This window comes from Bradysia coprophila (genome assembly GCF_014529535.1).
Source record: "Bradysia coprophila strain Holo2 chromosome X unlocalized genomic scaffold, BU_Bcop_v1 contig_20, whole genome shotgun sequence".
NCBI classification, from domain to species: Eukaryota; Metazoa; Arthropoda; class Insecta; order Diptera; family Sciaridae; genus Bradysia; species Bradysia coprophila.
In genome coordinates this window covers 4,963,855-4,986,023 of record NW_023503307.1, presented here as the reverse complement: position 1 = coordinate 4,986,023, position 22,169 = coordinate 4,963,855, and the positions used below count along the sequence as shown (strand labels likewise).

Below are 22,169 nucleotides of genomic sequence, written 5' to 3'. Positions count from 1 at the left end.
AAAAAAAAAATGACTTGCGATTCTAAAACCCTAATGTGATTTACATAACACCGGGAATTTGATTTTATTATACCGAAATACACTTATACACCGCTCAATGTAAAATAATTGTTTCCTTTTCCACGCACATCATCACATACGCTGGGCAACACAGGCTTTGGACACGAATAACGACATAGTGGGTTGAATAGGACTTGATGCCTTGAGTATAAAATACCGTTGGTCCCAGTGACGTCTTCCTGGGCCGCCCGTCGAGATAAAAAAAATAAATGTCGAGATCGGGTCAGTGTGGTAGGATAGTCAAAATACAACTTCATTGGTCTCCTTCAGTCGATAGTTCAGTTTCAAAGAAGAAATGTTTGACGTTTGAGTGATTGGAGATCGGTCGACCGTCACTGCAAGGTGACCTGTAGGAAAAAATACTTTGAGTGAAGGAAAGGCGACAAAAGGCCCGCTTTACGCGGCAAACACCTCAATATAGCGAATTAAATGAAAATCACAAAAGCACACTTCTGAGTTGCCTAGTTGCCATATATGACCCGTTCCTTTAGAATGAGTGGAATTGTTATGCATTCTTCATAAATAAGTGGTATAAGTTATTTGCAGCAATTCTTACACTAATTACGTGTATCTGGAGTCGGTTAAAGCTGATTTCCACATACTTTTGGGGTAAATTTTCTCTAACGGCTAGCGAAATCAGCTTTAATCGACTCCAGAAACACGTAATTAGTGTAAGAACTGCTGCAAATAACTTATACCACTTATTTATGAAGAATGCATAACAATTCCATTCATCCTAAAGGAACAGGCACTTGAAGATAGATAATAAATTGAAAATTTCGTCGTAGAGTGACCTTGCTGCAAACAAAATGTCGTAACAGATACTTGTTGTGAGGCTGGTATGGCGAGTGTGGTATTGTTGTAAAACTTAGACTGCAGGCTCATCAGGCACTATTGTTTTGTTGCAGACAGGGTGAACCTGTGTATTACAGACGAGTCCAAGTTTCGCCGAGGATGGTGAAAATAAAATTTTTCAAATATTATACAATTCAGACAAATTTTCTAAAATCCATTCTCGGCGTTTAATAGAGCATGGAATCATCTACCAACATCGCCATTCAAAGAATTTCAAACTTTCTTCGTCTTGGACATATCACCATTGAAATATGTCGAATTTTCGACTTTAGCTGGCTGTAGCTACGTGGTCAAGTTGTTGAGGGGAGCCATTTCTATACGAATTAACTTAGAATTAGTCCCTCTATCCGTTGCGATAACAATCTGTATTCAAATTGACTCGTCGGTCCCGCACGGCCATGAGTGACGGTTCTCCGAAACGGCTGGAAAATTTTGCGAACTGAATGTGGTTCCTTATAGTACTCGAGTCCCTCAATAAGAATATAAAAAAAAAATCAGAGGTGGTGTCGCGACTCTATTTAAGTTTTGTTCAACCCCACCGTGATGGAAGCAGTCTGGTATCTGGTGCTACCTACTCCCATTCAAATTTTTGATGTTGCGAAACCTTCTGCAACGGATTATGTATAATTTACAAAATCTATCAATTCTCTTTTTCAGTTAATGTTTATTTTGATAGTACATATGGTAGTCATTGTAAAATGTCGAGTTAAACTTGGTGAAATCGCCTAAGTCAAACTGTATGCAGATGGATGCATACGATGCGATTGTTGACACGGTCTGCAAAAGATCAAAATTTCATTAAAAAATTGTTTCACTTATCAAAAATCTTAGTCAGAAAACAGTTTCACATTTTTGAAGACACCAACATTGAAGACGCTTTTCCTTTCACTCAAATATAAAATGCTGCTCAGGTATTGCCTGGTAGATCAGGAAAAAAAGAGTCAACAGACGATTTTCGAATGGTTCTCTTTGTGGAACTAGCTTCAAAAATGTGAAACTCATTCAGGGATTAGCCCAGCGGCTACTTTTAGGAAAACATTTTCCCATATTTTTCTTACATTTTTCCATATTTTCCTTAGTTTTCGCAACAACATATTCTTGGGAAAATTTGAAAAAAATGTAGGAAATTGTGGAAAAATTTAGGAAAATTCAAGAAATATGGGGAAGTGCTTCCAAAAAATAGTTCTTGGATTAACCCGTGATCTCGCGTATGATACATATAATACATCAATAGAGGGACCAAGAACCTACAGCAAATAAAATTGTTGTCTTAATTTCAATTAGTCCACCAGCCATTACCGTCGGTGATATAAGTAAATTTTGCAAAGTTAGCAACTCAATCTGATGAATAGAGATAAAAATGTTCAGTTAGGTTTCCATGGAAGCCAGTTTGTAATTGCAAAAGTAATTGTAATTTACACTTTGTTTCAATCGACTATCGACTATGTTAAAGTGCGCACGAAAAGCCATACCAGTCTGGAGAGCCTTTATGAGAAAGTAAACAGAATGCAAACGCCTTAGCATATTGGTCGATTTTGTGTTTCCATTCAATATGTGCACTCACCACCTCGGTAACCGTACTTGAAATGAGCACAATATGAAAGAATTCGATAGCAAAGCACAGCATATATGCTAAGTCTTTCACTATATGTCCGTAGAGAAATTCCATTGAATCAGGATCGGAGCTCATTTGTCTCACATTATCGTAGATGTAATACAACTTGTAAATGAGGAAGAATTTAGACCGTTTTCGATATGAAATGAAATGAAATATAACTATACCTCAACCAAAACCACATAAATTGCGTTGATAAATGTGAATAACAGTTGGAATGAAAAAAATCTATTGAAGTTCTTCAGAAATGTTACAGCCCTTTCGTAAATGTAAACGATCTGATCGACCTCATCACATAATCGTCCACATAGCTCACATTTCATTCGTATTTTCAGTTCAGTATCCTTTATTGAGTTGGACAATTGCGATGCTTTTCGGTTTAAATTTTGAAAAATCAGTAGAACGAACATCATGCCCGCATAAAAGACGCTAGACATAGTGATTGCAGTGAAGTGGATGTAAATGAACATCGAAAATGTTAGCAGGTCACAGTTGAATATGGCGGAGGCCATTTGTTTGTACAGGCTAATTAAGTACGAAATGATTGCAAATTGGAACACAACACCTGTTACTTTAGAGGTGTAACAACGGTAGAAGGTTTTGTTGAAAATCCAGGCACCATTCATCAACTCACTTACTCTTTGATGTAAATGTAATGCTTCCGTGAGGAGATTCCGGAAGTGATCGCGATAATAAAATTGAATAATGTACACTGTCATTACTCTGTAGACAGTAATCAGTAGCTCTGTAACATATACGAAAACCATGATTGCTTTTGATACCTGCAGAAAATAGGGAAACCACGACAAATATTTGGCGGCCAAAATTTGAAGAGATAACACTATGAACACGGTATACATGCAGCTGTATACATGGACGAAAGTCGAATTTGTGCACGTAATTACTGGATTAGCTTTGTATGCAAAAACAATCAAACCCTGCCATTTTCCAATAAAAAGGAGTGAATGTAACGGAAAATGGAATAGAAAATGTTTGATGTTCGTCAACATCTCATTTCACGTTACAGTATAACAGCAAACTGACCGCTTACGCAACAAACATACATTCAGTTCCGTTGTCAATGTGCATGCATAGTCATTAAGTAAACCAATTAAGCTCATTAATTCTTTGTAAACACCTATGTAAACAAAAACAGTCACGTATGTGTTACCGAGAAGCAAAGAACGAGGGGTAAGCTACTACAGCCCTAGTAGATAATTTTGACCTACAGTCTATCTTTTCCAATATTCTCTATCCGTGAAATTAGACATGTAAAGAACTCGATATCGTAATGTTCGAAAACTGCGAATTTAAGATCCATCTGTTGCATAAAACGTTGGATGAATCACGGTGCGAAGTACTCATTAAGGCTCACGATGTGTATAATGACAGACGGTCTGTGTCATAATAATTACACATCTAGAGCCTAATAAAGTACTTTGCACTCAATGTCATAAAAAACTATGAACGAATAGTGAGAGAAAATATTAAAAAAGTAAGACTGATGGTAGTTCAAAATTGTCTACTAGTAACTGTAACTACTGTTAGAAATTAACAGAAAAACATAAATTACAGAAATCATAATGCAGTTTGACAAAAAATCAAGTTACATGGTTTCTTGAAGTAGATTTCCCATCGACCCGAATTAGAGACGACAACGTATAAGTACAATCAATGTGGTGGGCAGTTTAACATTGTGGAGAAACGACGCATATCATTTCTTGCTTTTCAAAATGGTATCATAATTGAAGCAACGAACTGCAAGCATGAGTGATCGCAATGAGAGCTGCCAAAAAGAATACGAGAATTGTTTTCAAATTTTTACAGTGTCAAACTATCTTTGATACTTGATATACTGTTGAAGTGCGTTGATTGAGGCCGAATGAAGAATAACGAAAAACAACATCCTGTCTGGCTGTGCAATAGGTATGCAGACTTTTTAATGTCAATTTTTTTGCATAAATTTACGAATATTTGATAAATAAAGATACTCGACGAGTGGTACCCGTTTGTCGCCTTTTGACAAACAAACTGCAAACCGTAATGCGAATAGGGTATTGAAACTTGTGTCATATAGAGCTATTTTGCTAATATGTGGCTAAATGGAAATTTTGCGCAGTAGATGTGAAAATTGTCAACCCGAGGCAAAGCCGAGGTTGACAACACATCATATGCGTAAAATTCTAGCCTAGGGACAAGTTACTAACAAGATTTTATGTACAGGAGTGGGATCTTCATTTTTCCAAACGTCACTTTTGCGCACTAGTACGCGAAAGTATATCTGAAAATCCATTTACGCACTACCTTGATCGCAATACTGTACATAAAAACAATTTCATACAAAATAGTACTCTATTTGGCAGCTGTCGACTATGATCACTTTTGCTTGAAGTGCGTAAACAAATATTATGCAATTCAGTGATTATATTTGTAACTTACGCCGTATGTCGTATGAACGTATTTTATTTATTCGATTTTCTTCATTGCATAAAAAGTGTGACATCTAGTGCGATAATATAAGGTAAGTGAGGTAGTAGCTGACCGGCTAAGCAATTTTTCAACTTTGGGCATCAGTATCTCAAGATGATTTGGATGAAGCTAAGTTTTTCCTTCGTCAGAATTTAATTTGATCTGTTCCCATTCCGTAGAATATCAGAACTATTGACAATTAATTAATTTTTATTGTAAAAAAAGCACTGTTTTTGGTGCAGTAGCTGACCACAAAAAAACGAGTGTTTTTATACCTGACCAGTCTTGTTGCAGTAGTTGACCCCTACAAAATTAAGATATTTTTCACATTTTTCGCAATAATTTCGCATTATTCGACACATTTTCACTCTTAATTCACTGATATTAACCAATTTCAATGATAAAAACGCATAAAAACACAAAATATCAACGAATTTTAATCACATCATTTTGTACACAACAAAGCACATACATGGAAGGTGAATTTGTCACATGAAGAAAAATGTACGGAATTTGGTGCGGTCAACTACACAAACATGGCATTTTTTTGATGCAATGTTTTGACCACCATGTAATTAATCAAACATTAACTTTTAGACACTATTTATGTTAATCATATTAATTGTCGAACTATTTACTACCTCAAAACACCAAAACTTTATCCGTTAATAATTCTTTTGTCAATAAAAACCTTAAATTAGACCACACCGATCTTACGATTTTCTTAAGAATTGTGCAACTTTGTACTGAGATGGTGCACTGGTTTCATTTTATGGTTTTATCAAATAAGTAAACATAATAATCGCATTATTTTCATGAACAAATTAATCTTTAGGCTCTAAAGATTAATTAGAACGTTAATTTGCGTATTTTCATTCGTAATTAGTTTCCAAAACTGATAAATAATGTAGCTGGTCAGGTACACCTGCACGGTCAGCAACTACGTCGTTTACCTTACCTCCATAGGATTCTTGTTGCATAAATAACTATTGTTTTGATGAAATGTCAAACCGCTAAAACAGTTTTTTTAATCTAATCCAAAAAATTTGCAATATTTAGTCTAAGTTCTGACAAAGATATCAGCTCCGCGTGTAAATTAAGTAGTGTCCTGAACAAAAGTGACGACAAATTCTCAGCAATAATTTTAAATCTAATTTATTTCCTGAAGTGTAAGATCTGAAAATTAACTCTTTCTAAATAATTTGGTTTTGGTGTTGGTTGTGCATTTCAGTATTCAATTCACTGAGTTTATGTTCCCTGCAATACGCTTTGTACTATTTTAGTTGTAAAAATTCGAAGAAAACACACAAAACAATATGTTACCTTTCAGGTAAACAAACATTGTTGAAACGTTGTGAAGATAGTTAGAAGTGACCTAATAAAAGTAAAATTATTTTTATCGTTAATTTAAAAAACAGTATCTCGGCGGAAACGCTTTTATTTGAATGTGTAGTATATATTTCCGGTAAATTGTATGAGGAGCAAGAGTATTAATAATGTTGGATACCTACCTCAGAGATGATGATTAATGGAAATCAATAATTTGTTTGTGTCCTGTCGGTCCTGTCCTTCCCAGCCTTGTGTGTCATAGGTAACTTACAGCATGCATATGGAGTTTGAGGAGATTAGGGAGGTTGCAGGAGGATTTTTGAAATTCAAGGAGATTTAAGGAATCAAGGAGGAGTGGGCTCCCTGGTTGACAAAGTTCTTACAAAACAGCATTATGGCGAAACTTGAGGATTAAAATATTCATCCTCTTCTGCGCTATAAAAAGAAAATTTTATATCTCTTCGACTTTTGAAGACATCGGTCCGATTTCGTTGATGCGTTTCAAAAGAACCCCAAAAACCCCTCATATGTCCTTTTTTCTGACTGATTTGTGATAAATGTTTGTGGGAAATTTTATCCCAGTCACTTACGAGTGCTCATTTGATTTGAATGAATAGATGCGTTCATTTCTCAAGTTCTTAAATATTGCAAGAAAACTACAAAACATTACTTGTTCATTAAAATGAAAATTAACAATTCCCCTACGACATACGGAATTCTGTTGACGGGTATTACTTTATGTTGAATATTATGACAAACTATAGACTTGTTCCTGGTTCTTGCACATGCACACCCGATTAGCGTACCATTGACTTCTCAACGAAACATGTCGCTGTTTAAATTCTGTTCGAAAAAATAATAAAACTTTCACCTTTTGCAGTTCCTAATATGCCTTCACACATTCTGCTGGAATTAAAGAGTTGATAAAACAAAACGTAGTAAAAAGAAAACAAGAAATTCTCATGTGTGTCGTTCATTTTCTGTGTTGTCATATTAAAATATTATAAATACAAAAATGCGGAGTCAATATATCGCTTTAATGGCCAACGATAAGAACAATATATACGTGAATCATTTTATGCATTTTCAAGTTTAATGTCGAATGTGCTTAGCATATAATCTCACCTAAAGTGAAAGATTGTTTACTTATTTTGTTGACGATTATACTGTGTCCGCAACGACCTCCTATTATGCAAATTTTTGGACAAACACACTTGTGCTCAACACATTTCTTCTGAAATTTAATTTTTTGTTATTCGTTTCAAAAATTTGACATACATAACACTACCAGGCCGTTGCCATTTGGCTCTGCAACGTGATTCATATTCCAATTGTAGGATATCCGCATTACGAAAAATAAAACGCACCAGAAATAAATTTGTATGCAACTCAGATCAGTGTATAAGATGGGTGTCAGCGCTATGAATGGAAAGTAAAACATAAAAAAGAGTTCAACGAAGAAAAAAAAATATTCCGTATGATTCACATCACTGCCTGTGTAAGTCGTATGCGCACTATATTATAATAACCATAAGCTTCATTGAGCATTTTGTGGCAAAGTCAGTTGAAGAATCGATTCACTCTAAAAAATCTCTAATTTGTTTGCCTTTTTCATTGTCAAATATCACACAACAAGTGAATTAAAATACACCAGTCACAGCACAATGAAGAACTCATGTATGAAAAACATAAATATTCTTTTAGCGACAAACCATCCAGCAACTGTGGCACGAGATAAAGTACCTAATTTGATATTTGTAATATTTTTGCTGGTTCGTTGTTTATTGATGTCTTTGATTTGGTATAGTACGGCGTAGTATGTATTCCAAATTTGTCGGAAAAACAGTAACTCGTCTTTCTTCTTTGATAGTTGAATATTTTTGTGGCGGTGAAAGTTTATGGGAATTATTTCGTATATATTTTGAACAAGAAAAATTTGTGTACAAATTTGTCAGTCATGAGTCACTATTAAATAACTCGACAAATAATGTAGTTCTTCGAATGCTGTACACCGAATTAGAGACTTACCCATTTCACTCATTCAGCTAAATAGTATTACCATTCGTCATCACATTTCATTAATCTTAGTTTCTCGAAATTGAGCCCATCTATATCCTCATAATATTCGTCATGTTCATTTTGATAGTGTAGTAAAACAAAGCTCATTACGTTTGAATTATCGCTTTGGTATTGAAAGTGTATTACTTCATTTGTTTTAGCGTATACATTTTGATACTATTCGATCGAATCCTTTGCAGTGTCCGCCGCCGATTGGGCTCGTTCCACATAAATTCTATAAAAATCAAACAATTCTTTCTAGAAAAGTTGTAATGTTATTGGTAGCAGTTCACTCATCTCATCCCTCGACGCATCGTTATAACAAAGACTGGTCCTATCACAAGAATCACCATTTCCATCATTCGTCCAATTAACGTCTTATTTTTTTTAAATGTATTCGGTTCGAGTGTATTGCTGTGAGTAATGTTTTCTTATTGAAGGAAGAAAAATTTCTTTACTGTTGCATAGTTGCTTAGCGCATATTTATTTCACTCGTAATGAACCTGCTACAGAAGACCCAACTGTAAAATATTCTCATTTTTTACATGGTCAGTCAGCTGTTTAGCGAAACACCATTGAAAACCGGCCTTATACATTTAATACGGGTTCCGTATGACATTCCCAAATAGTGATACGCTTGCCGTTTAGAAAATATAACAATTAAATTTATCCTAACTGTGTTCAATGGGAAGATGAGGGGAGCTGTTGCAAAAATATTTTGTTTATAATCGCTCTAATCCACGGACACTGGTTGTTCAGCGGAGACACTGATTTTATTCCTGTTCCTATTCTTCGGCGATATTTTTCTAGAAATTTTTCTTGAAACAACCGAAAAACGGCGGTGAGCTCAAACCTTTACAACGGTACCTTACACACCATATTCGAACCTTTGATATATGATTGGAATCCCCTTTTCGACGAACTTTAAGGAAATTTCGATGGTTATGTGGCTTTCCAACAAAAAAAGTTGGTTTTATACAAAAATTTAGTATTTATTGTCCATTTTCAATATATTTAAGGAAACAGGCTGAAAAAGTCGCTTAGAATAATTGCGGTGAGATGGATCCACATTGTATTTTTCCCAAAACGATTAAAATTCAAAGTGAATGGATTCCAGTATAGAATCCGAGTGCCTTATTTTAACATGACAAGCTGTTTCACAAATGGGGATATTTTTAGTCTTCTTGAAAAAAAGTTTACTTTATGCAAGTACTTCGGCGTGTGGAGTGTCAGGTAATTTTTATGGGAATTCGATAGTACCATCTATTCCTAACATAACAAAAAAAAAGAATCGGCTGATTTCCAAGAACTGCGAGTTTTACGTAGTTGTAAGATTAGTCGGATTTCATTGGAAACGCGTAAGCCAATGTGACAGAGTTAACTATTAGCTTGTCATCTGTTCTTGATAGTGACTACAAAAATGAGTGATCATCTCTGATGGAACTTGTCTTATATAGCAATATTTACGTTCAAACTAATGAAGCAATAGAAGATTATGTCCATGTTTACGACTTCTTCATTTATTCATTTGTTAAGTGAGAGAGCCGAAGATCCTAACAAATACGTAAGCTATTTTACTACGAGCCGTGCATTCAGATTTAAATTTCATGCCAATGAAGTAGTGACTCATTTTTTGGGGCTGAAGTGAGCAAAGAATAATAAAAATTGTAGAAACGAAGACTGAATGAAGTTTTTAAATGAAGGAAGTCCGAATAATTTTTAAATGTTTGAGGGGACAGAATTTTCCGGTAATAGTTCATTGTCATATTGATCCTCGGCCTATAGCTTTTTGCACCTTTCTTGATAATCAAAATACACACTTCCAGTGCGATGCCCATAAATGGAGAAAGTTAAAATTAAATACAAACTTAGAATATGCAGGAATTACAAACGACTTGAAACTTAAGTGATTCAAATAAATAAAAAAAAAACAATTTACCACGAAACGTATATACCTTTTCCCTTGCCGTTAAACACGCATATCTATCCATCCAATTTTATAACGAGCTAATCTCAAAGTTATTTGAAATGATAACGCTTTAATTAATGGACATTAAATAAGATGAACAAAAATGAAGAATCTGTCCATCCGGTCACTTTCACTGTTATATACAATGTATATTAATACTGTATCACCATCATGCACCATCATTGTAGTTATTATGGTATAACAAAATAATTATTTATTAAAATCGATTATAGTGAAACCGTATCATAAATTATTTGCATGCACATAATTAAGTTAGGTAGAGATGATGATCATTTGGCCACTTGTCCGTGCGTGATTACGTAATGTACACGTAGGTATAGTATATATGTTGCGCGTTAGGGAAAAGATTAATTTTTTTTCTTTTACTTTTTCTCAAATTTGCGGATATATAACGACGAAATTGTTTGTTAGATATTGGTGTCCACATAATACCTTCATCAATGCAATAGGTATAATAGTAAGGAAATACATTTTTTGTCGGTTTGAAGTTTTTTTTTTGTTTTTTCTGTAAAATGTTCTTTTTACTCATTGCATGTACACGTCACATACATGATATTATATGGTCGTAGACGTGTGTACAAATAAATAAATTTCACTAGGCCGAAATTCAACGCAGAATATCAACGAACGAACAAAAAAAAATGTATGTCAAATCCAACAGAAAATTTGTGTCACATTTATACCTATAGGTATTTGCGCACTCATTATAAACATTTAATAAATATTTAACAATAATTTCCATACCGATTCTGTGTGTATAGTTTACCTTTTATATATCCAAACACTCTTTTTGGGGGGACATTGTAAAAGAAACGCGTCTTCATTTTTACAATGAGTTATTCTGTGAATAAATAAAAACTAATTAGCTTCGAAATGATGTGCGAAATATTTTTCACACATAGTCACACATATACGCTCTAACGTCGCATTGTACCAGATTTGCCAATTTTCTCAACCACAATCGGGATACGCCTACAACTGAATTAAGGTTAAGCGTTAAAAAAAATTAGTTACTGATTCGGTTAGCTGTGCACTTGAAGTCAACCGTTCTTTTCTTTTTTGATGAAGAATCATAGAAGTGATTGTTTGCTAATTTTTCTATAATTTTTTCAAGTACAGCAATGCTTTTGAATTTCGACATACGAAAATCGGGACAAATTTTTGTGAAGACTAATTTTCTATGTCTAGATGAGGCTTGATGACAATACCCCAAAACCGGTCTCGCATATTTTCTATTTGCCATGCCGCTGCACTAAATACGAAAATCGTGTTTTTACTACCAATGCCAGTTCCACAGGAAGCGTGGCATATGAATGACTTTGGTCTCATTGGAAGACTAGAATCGTGCGCTCACAGGGGTATTAGGTTCGAAAAATTGAACGACAGGTCATCAATGTCCTACTCTTCCTGTAGATATGGTGCTTTGTGTACCACACCTAGCGCATATAGGAAATATCTGAAAAGGGTTTTGGGGTATTGGCTAGATATCGAGTCATATATAGGTCGCTCTTCAAAAAGTACTGGAGATTTTGGTACGTCGCAATTCAAAAGAAGCGCTCCTAGACATAATTTGTCCGGCATGTTGGACACAAAGATTTGGGCAAATGTCTTATATCCTTCTTTCGGTTAAGTAAAAAATAAAAAAAAAATAAAACAAAATTCCATCGCGTGAAGATGTGTAGAATGCAGTTGGTAACGCTCCAAAGCACATTTTTTTGGGGGGTAATCCATAAAAGACATCAATTCAATTTTCAGAATTTTTGAGCTCTTCTTTTTGCACATTTCTTTTGCAATACCTATAACATGCATGGCGTGTCAAACCTTTCCAGACCGCTTCCTCCCCTTCGTGTTGGACATCTTTTATGGACGGTCCCTTTGATAAGATTTCTTGCAAATTATAATAATACTGGACATACAAAAAAAATTGTAAAGCGTTTGTCTGGAGGGTTGTTTTAATTTTATGTTATTTATAAACCTGTCTACCATGCACATTGCACATACGTATGCAGAAATGAAACATGCTTTTCCCGTCGATTCGTTGTACACATAATAATTGTATTCCATCACTTAACACGTTTTTTTTTCGCCGTATACATATATCGATGAAATGACCGTAAAAGCGAGAATTAATACAAATCGAGCAACATGTAGGACAACGGTGCTTCAGTGTAAAATATTTAACATATTAATTGTTCTGAATTCATTGACGTACAATATAAATGCTTGGATAGAGAGAGAGTTTAGAACCTAACCAAAAATATATTTAAGGTTTCTATTTATGGTAATAAGCCATAGTCAGTCCAGTTAAGACCATATGTTTGTTATTATAAGAAGCTTCCCTTTATTCGAACGAAAACTGAAATCATCAGAAACATGAAATATTATACGTCTTCACGGTACTGTAAATTTAACACAACAAGTACAAAATAATACCAGACCATCTCAGTTAAACAAAAAAAAATTGAAGAGGCCCACAAGTTACAAACATTGTGTATTTACCACGTACGAATATATATTCTTATAAAATACAGTAACATGAATGAAACATCAATTCACCTGGTACGATTATATTATGATATGAAAATGTAATAAAAATATTAAGCGAAAATATACACACTATTATAATGAACGTTATAATATGAGGAAGGAAAAGTAGGGGACTTCTTGTAATACAATCATGGTTCGGTTGCACATCATCAACATCAAAAACACTCCAGCGGAATGGTTGTTGTTGGTCTCGGTTGAGTATTATTATTTTTAACATTTTTCAAAGAAATTTTATCTGTACTGTTCTCCGCATAGCGAAGTCAGTGTATGAACGCCTTTCACGTGAATCGGACGTCTGAGCAGAGAAGAGAAACGAATAAATTTTTGTATATTGAATAAGCGCGCGTTTGAGCCAAGACATTTTTAAAACGACGATAAAAGAGCATACTTTTTGCGGTTTTTTGTTAAAAGAAATTACTTTCTTTTGTAGATCTGGTTTTGCGGTTAATATTTCGAAAATAAAAAAAAAAAAAAAATTTTGCTGGTGTGTATATGTACGTTTTATATATTTCTATTATTGATTTTGTAGGCCGCGGCCAGCGTCGCCGATTTTAATAAATTTATTTTATTTGTTTTTTTACGTGAAGAAGGTTCGGTTCGGTTTTTTTTCGCTGTTTAACGGGAAATAAAAATACGGAAAAATAATTAATGTTTTCGGTTTTTGTGTGAATTAAGAATATTTTCGTGTTTTAACTCGGAAATGCCAAGTTAAAACATAATGTTCGATCGGATTAATAATATTTACCGAATGTGTTAAATATGACCTGAAAAAGTGAATTGAGTAAAGGATTAAATCGACGTCAAGTTTTTATTGGGATTACTTTAATATCCTGGGAGTAAGATTGTTTTGTGTGTCGAGTAGCTGACGAAACGAAATCGATTTAAAGAGAGGACTGGAGACTTCTTAAATTAATATTAAAATTAGCCAAAATGAATTCAACGAAATTCTGTTTCAATTATTTTACATTGCTGGGTCTTATATGGATAATTCACATAACTTATGGTAAGTAATTCTAAGATTTTGCTGAAACATATTTTTAGCTTTGGATTACAATTGAAGAAAGTTTAAGGAACTTTCAGTACCTGTAAGGATCATAATTTTTGTTTCGATTTTTGATCGATAGTTTTCATGGTTGGTACAGCAACATTTCATAATATGTTCACTATGTCTCTATCAAGCAATCTTCTTACTTTACTTTTATGTCCATTTCCAATTTTCAAAAAGGTCTTCTACTCATTCTTTGAACCAATTTTACTTTTAACTACTTCGTGTTTTACCTTTGCGATAGCAACAATTTTAATCCATGATCTTCAACATCACGGTAGACTCGTTAGTCCACACTGGCAGTTCCAAACAGGAGCATGGTTCATTGCGTTTCAATTAATTCGATTTAGATATAAATGTAATTTCTGATTCAAGAGCGAGTCCTGGTGGTATGTGCGAATGGTGTATTCATTGCGACAAGCGACTCGTATAAAGATAAATATTATCGAAGAGAAATGATCCGCAATGTATTGGCCTTATGTGGCAACATTGTCATGTTTTAAATTGAAACTATACAACAAGGAAGAGCCGGTTCTACATACGACTCAATTAAAATTTATTGTCCATCCAAAGCAATATCTTGAAACTACTCGCAATTGTGTCAGACTACAGTCATTTCAAATCGATTCTACTTGATATATATTCGAATGATTCAAAACAGGTGACGAAAGGTAAAATCTTTCATTCTATCGCATTGTTGTTTAGTAAATAAGAACAACTCCATTTCGATTCAATTAAAATGAAACATAAAAGTCAATGCCACTTGCTTAACATTGCATTTTATTTTAATCAGTTGAAGTCACTCGATTCGATGCATACGAGTTCTCCGTCAACCGTTCCTTCTATTATAAATTTTTCAAAGCATCATTATTTTGTAATATAAATTAGAACCGCGAGCGCATCGCATTAATGCGCTCACTTTTCAATCATAAATAAGAAATAAAGTTAATTGAAGAAATTATGGAATAAAAGCATCAAACTAGAACTGAGTACAGAATAAGATTGCTTTGGCATGCATCGAAATATGACGGTTGGTTGTTTATCTTCGTTCATTCCATACATTAGATGCCTACATTACAATGTATGTAATGGTACGTATAGAATCTCCACATGAAGCGCAAAAAATATTATTTTATAATTTCGCACATATGGTGTAGGTAGTTGCATTTTTCGAGATATGTTATGAGAAGATAATGATAAGTCACTGCAATATGGGAAATCGAATCCATTTTTTTTCAAATGGTACCGCTTTATGGTTTGATGTATAGGCTCCTTTTTTCTCACATATAGAAACAAATCATTGTTTCAATAACATCAATCATGGAAGGTAAATTGTAAATGAAGATTATTCAATTCTTGCACAAAACGAAAGATGCAGCCTCCAAATTGTTTTTCTGTTCTTTAATTTCGTGAAGAATAATTCAACTGTTCAACACTCCAGCAGGAAAGTTCTTTGTCCACAGGAGAGCAGTCTTCATCCCTCTTCAATTTACAGAGTTTTTAAATCGATGACATGTAGTCTCATCTTAAGCAAAAAACGATTTAACAGTGAGAGCATGGAATAGCTCAAATGTTACCAGACAGCGACATAGTAAAGACATAGGCAGGCAGGAGATGTTGATTCGAAGAGGGAACTTTTATTTCATAAAAAGGCTTAGATCTTGGGAAGTGAACACAAATGTTAATAAATTACTATTTAGTTCAGTGGCAAGAGCCAAATTTTAATTTAAAAGGAATTGATCCTGCCAACTTACTTTACTATCGTGATCAAACACAACATCCACGGATATTAATAGATCTATGGATAATACAATTTATAGATGATGAAGTTCGTCACCGCTTTCAATGCTCCACTTTCTTTGGCTAACTTGAATTGGTTCAATTCTATTGTTCTATTGCGGTGTGCAATCTGCTAAACATTACTTTGAGCTACTTCATATTTTCATATATTTATAGTAAATACATCGATGGGATCCTTTGTAAACAAATTCACTTTAGTTGAACTAAAGTTGAACTATTGATCAGTTTTACTAAGACCATACTTGAACGTTGCTCTAATTTTTCGAATGTATTACTTTTTGCATCTCAGCATTTTTTGGATAGGTTTAAATAGAGTTGCAGTATCTACCTACACAGTATCTACATTATAATCTATTACTTCATACATTTGGTTTATGAAAGAACACCATACTGAGTACTCATTATTGTTGATAACAGCCAACCGAAAAAGGTTAATCATTCCTATAAAAAATGATTTATTTTTGAAAAATTCTATTTTTTTTAACAAAATCACCGATAATTTTTCACTTTACGAATTTTTTCTATAAATATTTTTGGGTAGGAAATGCTCGTGTGCTAAATACCGCTATTTTGATTTGAAACTCGTAATCGAATAAAAGTTAGCAACAAGCTATATATAGTCTCATCTCTATATTTCACTATATACCAACAAAAATTTTGTATTTTATTTTCATTCTTGAAGAACCACTCATAGTACACACATTAGCACAGGTTGGTAAATAATAATAAGAAAATGTATTCAGATAGTATGCGGATTGATGTAAGAAAAAAATGTTTTCCACATGTAGCTGTTTAGTAGCGGTGTATAATAACTGTGTGTTCTTCACAGCATAATATTTACCATGATTATTCTATTCACTTTACATATTAAAGCAGTGATTTTTATGGTTCAAACGTAGTGATGTGATAATAAATGGGCGAAAATGCAAATGCATTGCTTTAGTTTAGTAGGTGAATGGTTGAAATGCAAAGAATTTTTGTCTATTGAGATGACCCAGTTAAAGGCGTGCCGATCTTGTTTTTTTTTTCAGAAAACATGTAAATTGTATCGATCTAATAGAGCAATTTTGTTGTTTTTGTTTATTAGAAGAACATATTGCCAATGTTCTCGTTACATATTTCTTCAAAGTGTTGTCGATACAGAGAGAAAAACACCAGCGATCTTAAATCTTGTAAGAATTAAAATATTCACTACACATGTATGGCGAACTTAAGCAAACACAACATTTAACGGTCTAGTAATTTTGACACACGAAAAAAGAAACATTTCTTCAACACTTCTTCGAGATATCAGACGTCGTCATGGTATTTCTTTTCTTTAAAAAATGTTGTAGTGAACCATCGATGAATTAAATATTAATCGGTAATTTAGGGGGTTTTCAAGTCGATGGAACGGTTGGTGGAACGTTGAAAATTTTAAAAATATTTTCGAATATTAGCCTCGCAAAAATTTCTATCACATAATAACATGCGACGTGCCTAAGGATAAAGAAATTTGCATTCAAAAAAATGTATGAGTACATTATGATGGGCTCTGTCTTTAGGGCATCGGTGAGTCATCTTTTACCACTCATTTACATTTTATTATAAATTATATACATAAATGAGACGGTTTTTTTTTTGGAAAGAAACGATCACCAGAAACATGTCATGTTCTTGTGAACCCCTTTTTTAAATTGCTTAAAATGTATACGAATGGGATTTAGGTATACAACATATGCTTCAAAGCCTGCAGGTGAATTTTATATAACTTGTATACTTACATACTATTGCGAAACCCGATTTTTGTTGAACTTTGGGAGGTTTTGCTCATTTCTCGTTGTTTTTCAGGAACAAAGCTAACTAAGAATTTTGTTGTCTATTCGAACAATGACGAAGTATAAAAGTAGAAATAAAATCGAATTATTAACAATTTTCAACAAATCGTAAGCTATCGTATCCTTGAATGATACACTTTCCATTTGGTAAAGTTATAGGCGATTTTTTTTCCAGGGCTACCATAATAATTTTCCTTTAACCAATATTTTAAATCACAAGTCAATTTATTCCTTGAACGACTTTTAAACTATTCTTTCGTTTGGCCAATACATTCTTGAAGTATTTTTTTTACCATGGCGCAAAGGTACACAAATTTAGATCATGTTGTGTTCTACATTTGCACAAAAATGAGCCATCATGGCTTAAAGAATATCTTGGCCAAAGATATGCTACTAAGTCCTAAGCCAATGTCTTGGTTTTTATTCCTGTCAGCTGTAAAAGCTCATACGTACCAATGATATTTATTCTTCTGGAGAAATTTAAAAATGAAATGTTTTAGAAACAGTTTGATAAATCAATAAAATTTGAAATAAAATGTAAATTATGAAGCGAAAATCTTTTGGATACATCTACAAACTCTATCTTAACTAATATCCCAGAATCAAAATCCCACATTCCGTACCGAAAGATACCGTACGCATGTTTTTTTTTCTTCTTCTTCTGTTAAACTTCTCAATAAATTAAGCAAAACATTTATTATTTAAATCTTTTTAACAATAAATAAATGTCTTCGAAACTGATTAAATCATTTTCAATAATAATTTAAAATCACATAAAATTTAATATGCTAAACCATCAACACATTGTGCTTTGAGTATATTTAATATTTTCTTCAAAATAAAGTTCTATTTTAACGCACAGTATATTATTGTATGGTTGTATAATAATGCTGAAGTACGTTATTGTAACTCTTTAAACAAGAAAAGTTCGAGAAATAAAACGTTAGGAAATAACTGTTTGATACAAAAATTATATTGGTCTTTCGATATATTTTATTTATATTGTATGGATAGATAGATATTGGAACGGCTTTACCCATGTGTATTGCTTATGGTGTTCAATTACGATATATTTTCTTTTCTCTATTCACCAAATATGTTTATTGTGAAAATAAAAATGATTTAAAATGAGTCGTTAGGCTAGATATATATTTTTGTATTGTTCTGTTTGAGTTTGAACGGCTTCTTTAGATTTTATTTATCCGACCTAGAGTTTGTTTCCAATCAAGCTACAAAAAAACAGTCGATATTTATGTGTGATGCAACATCCAGTCTTTCGTGCTTGAATTAGATCAAAAGTAGATGATGGTTGGATGTTTATTGTGTAAATTTTCTTTGTTGGCATTTTCTTTACCGTCCACTCTCTACGAAAATACTTATTTCTGAGGCCGGGATCCCAACCGATACACAATGCAGACAAATTAAGGGCTGAAGCATTAATGTTATGTAAACTTTCATTATTTTCGGTACAGTCAAGAGTCCTACTGGTCGTGTTTCGTGTCTCGTTACAGAAATAACTATACTCTCGTTCGAGTACGGTTCTAAGGCCATATTGCTTCACTGTGTCTAAGCAAAATCTAACCTAAATTTCCGGAAGAACTTCCCTTGAATAAATACTTATGTTCTACTCCCTTCCTTAACTGAACAGAACGACATTTTTTTTAGCATTTCAATGTTACTTAGGGTGTCATACCCAACCCTTAAATGAATATTATTTTTCCTAACGCATGCTGAAGTCCTTTAGCATAAGTTAGGAACAACGTTTTGTTTATTGTGGACCGGAAATAAGCGAGAATTTAGTAATTTTTACGATTGGGAAGCATCACTAAAATTTGCGAAAATTCACTAAAATATTTTCATTAATGTGGTCCCTGTAGGGCATATTACATAGTAACTTTAAAAAATAGTGAAAAATACCGTTATCTCCTAGTCGCCATCAGTGCCAACTGTTATTTCCATAGAAAATATATGTGGGATGAGAGGACTGGATCTGTAGAATAAGTTTCGTACGTTCAATAATAACGAAAACAACAATTAAATATGTGTAAAGTAGAGCGCAACTCTATTCTCACACAGTGCGAAAGAATTTTTAATAAAAACACCAAAACTAATTGATCAATACTTGACTTGAAGCGCATTTATTTGGTATGTGAAATGGTGCCTCTAAGACATTCAGTTGGTACCTTTAAAGAACTCTCAAAATATGTGGATTTAGACTAACAAAAATTTGTAATTACACCGACTGGTTTCTAAAAGTTAGCCACTGTTTGTTAATGGAAATCTCATCAGCAATTATCCAAGAGTTAGATAATTGAACCATAAAGCTGGAAACTAGGAAAATAAAATCTGTCGAAGGGAAACTCCTACCAGATATGATTAATCGACCAGCCTCATTTCCAATGAGTTTGTTTCTTTCTTTCTTTTGTGAATATATTTATGGTGCAGTTGAATTTATTATTCAAACGAGTGAAGCAACTCTAATGACTTTTAGCACGTATCATTCCAATTCTATCGTTTTAATATTACGATCACGATTCATTCGCTAAGAAAATGGTATGCAAACTATTTTAATTGTTATCGATTCTTGTGTCTGGCCTCAAGCTTAGAACAATTCCGTTTTAACATTTAAATATAGTTTTATTGTTCCATTCATCGGTGCGGTGGTTGTTGTTGTTGTTTTTGAGTATTAATACGATTCGCTTTTTTATGTATTTGTTTAATTTACCATTCTAAGACTCTACCTACGACAACAGTATTTTGTCAGCCGTTAGAAAAAATGTCAAGGGACTGTGAGATGGTTTTCATTCCTTTCCATTTTAAGTTGCTAGGGAAAAAAATAAAAAATTAATTTCACAAAAAATTCTGCAATTTTTTAAAGTCACAAAATTTCTCAAATTTCTTGAAAAATATTTTTTTCAAGGTTTTCTCTGACGACTACTGCCTTTTTGACCTTTTTCAACATCTAGCTATTATTAGTTCAGAAGTTTAAAAGTAGAATTTTATGATATTACTCACAGAATGGTTATAATCTGCATCAGACAATTATCCGACTGAGCCGAAGACGGGGTTGACAACACATCGAATGCGCAAAATTCCGGTTTAGGAACAGAAATGGACAGAAGTGGGATCCTCAGTTTTACAAACGTTCCTTTTACGCACTAGTGCTTAAATATATGCATGAAAATCCATTAACGCACTACTTCGATCGCACTACTGTCAACATGTATTATTTCATTAAAAATTTTAGAAGCGAAAGTCGTTGTGGCAACCGAAACAGGGGACCAAATAGATTCAAAATAAGTATTAAAATATGTTTCGCCACAATCAAAAAACCTACAACCAAATTCTTTCGTACAAATACAACAACTTTGTGTACCGATATGGATCAGAACCCAACCCGTATGGGTTGATATGTTTTTCGGATTTTTGTTCTTCTAACCATCATCGAAAAAAATAACCATTTCATATCTAAACGACATTGTGCACAATAGAAAACATTATCATGTCTAGTCGGTGAAGAATTTTTTTTATCCTCTCTCTATAGTTCACAGAACATTTATTACATCGATTATGGATGCATTTTATTTATTGAATAAGATAATAAGGCGTAAAATTCTTTCGGTATTGTTAAAGTGCATCGTTTGGATACAAATCCTAACATTAAATTGTTTCATAAAAATAATCACCAACGAAGTTTCGTTTGGACTATTTTATCGTCCGTAAGAAAACTACAGTTAGCTTATTTCCACTTTACTAGAACTCTTTTCATCATGTTCCTTGTTTACTTATTTTATTAAAAATAAAAAGTTCAACACAGCACCAGAAAAAAAAACATACGAACATAACGAACATTCGAGCATTTCTTCTACGCTTAAAATGCTATCAGTGTATCATATAGATTACGGTTAAAACAACTTTTCTTCTATCAAGTATATAGTGGTATGTGCATCTGGTATAAAAGTTGGTTGCCGTTTTTTTCCTCTTCTTTTCTTCTTTTACAAAAAAAATGTAATTGGTTATGCAACTCGACACTGGATCGTACTGACTTATGTTTAGAAGTAATTATTGTAATTTTTGTTAATTTAAAAATTTATACTCAAATGTGCTCATGTTCAGTCAGCCGGTATTTTTTGGTGCTTAAGGTTTTATGCTTTAAATAGCATATTTTACGTGAGTTTTAAAATATGAAATTTAAATTGAGGCGAAAATTTTTAGTTTTTTTTTGTCTAAATCTTTTTTTTTTCGTAACTATAAAATTTATAATTGAAAACGAAAGGTGAATATTTGGTGTTTTTCTGACCAAATTACCAAATTTTATTTCGATAAATTTATTCAGAAAGAAGGTTTTGATGGATTAAGTTCTTATGAAATTTTAAAAATTTATTGTGCTTTTTAGTGATATTGTTAGTTTTAGTTGATTTTCGTAAAAAAAAGATAGGAAATCTCTAGCTAATGGTAGTTATACAACCAATATTAGAGTACACACAACATTTTGAAAGCACATATGCCGAATAAATGATTAAATTCATTTTCTCTGTGAAATCGACATTTTTTACATAAAAATTGCCTTTTTGTAACCCGTAA

The 22,169-nt window shown here is 33.2% G+C and overlaps 2 protein-coding genes across 4 annotated transcripts in view; one reads left to right on the top strand and one right to left on the bottom strand.

The window, feature by feature from the left end:
- Positions 1–2,142: 2,142 nt before the first annotated feature.
- LOC119068946 lies at positions 2,143–3,364 on the bottom strand. The gene is made up of 4 exons (XM_037172811.1): positions 2,698–3,364; positions 2,480–2,635; positions 2,335–2,400; positions 2,143–2,256 (listed from the first exon to the last, which is right to left on the bottom strand). The coding sequence occupies exons 1-4, from the start codon at positions 3,295–3,297 to the stop codon at positions 2,143–2,145; spliced, it is 936 nt and encodes a 311-aa protein (XP_037028706.1). The 5' UTR covers positions 3,298–3,364.
- Positions 3,365–13,099: 9,735 nt separating this feature from the next.
- Positions 13,100–22,169, top strand: part of LOC119068621 — a 38,281-nt gene continuing 29,211 nt past the window's right edge. Inside the window, exon 1 of one of the 3 annotated variants that reach the window (XM_037172283.1) lies at positions 13,100–13,926. In XM_037172283.1, the coding sequence (XP_037028178.1) occupies positions 13,854–13,926 (73 nt within the window). In that variant the 5' untranslated portion in view covers positions 13,100–13,853. The remainder of the gene's footprint in view (positions 13,927–22,169) is intronic. The other 2 variants (XM_037172285.1, XM_037172282.1) reach the window with 2 other exon arrangements.

Bases quoted from the DNA above. Each gene is read 5' to 3' on its own strand.
- LOC119068946 (XM_037172811.1), bottom strand. From the start codon at position 3,297: ATGGTTTTCGTATATGTTACAGAGCTACTGATTACTGTCTACAGAGTA. The intron at 2,636-2,697 runs GTATAGTTATAT...CTCATTTACAAG, and splicing joins TTTATGTGGTTTTGGTTGAG to TTGTATTACATCTACGATAA. The intron at 2,257-2,334 runs GTAAATTACAAT...TCTATTCATCAG, and splicing joins ATAGTCGATTGAAACAAAGT to ATTGAGTTGCTAACTTTGCA.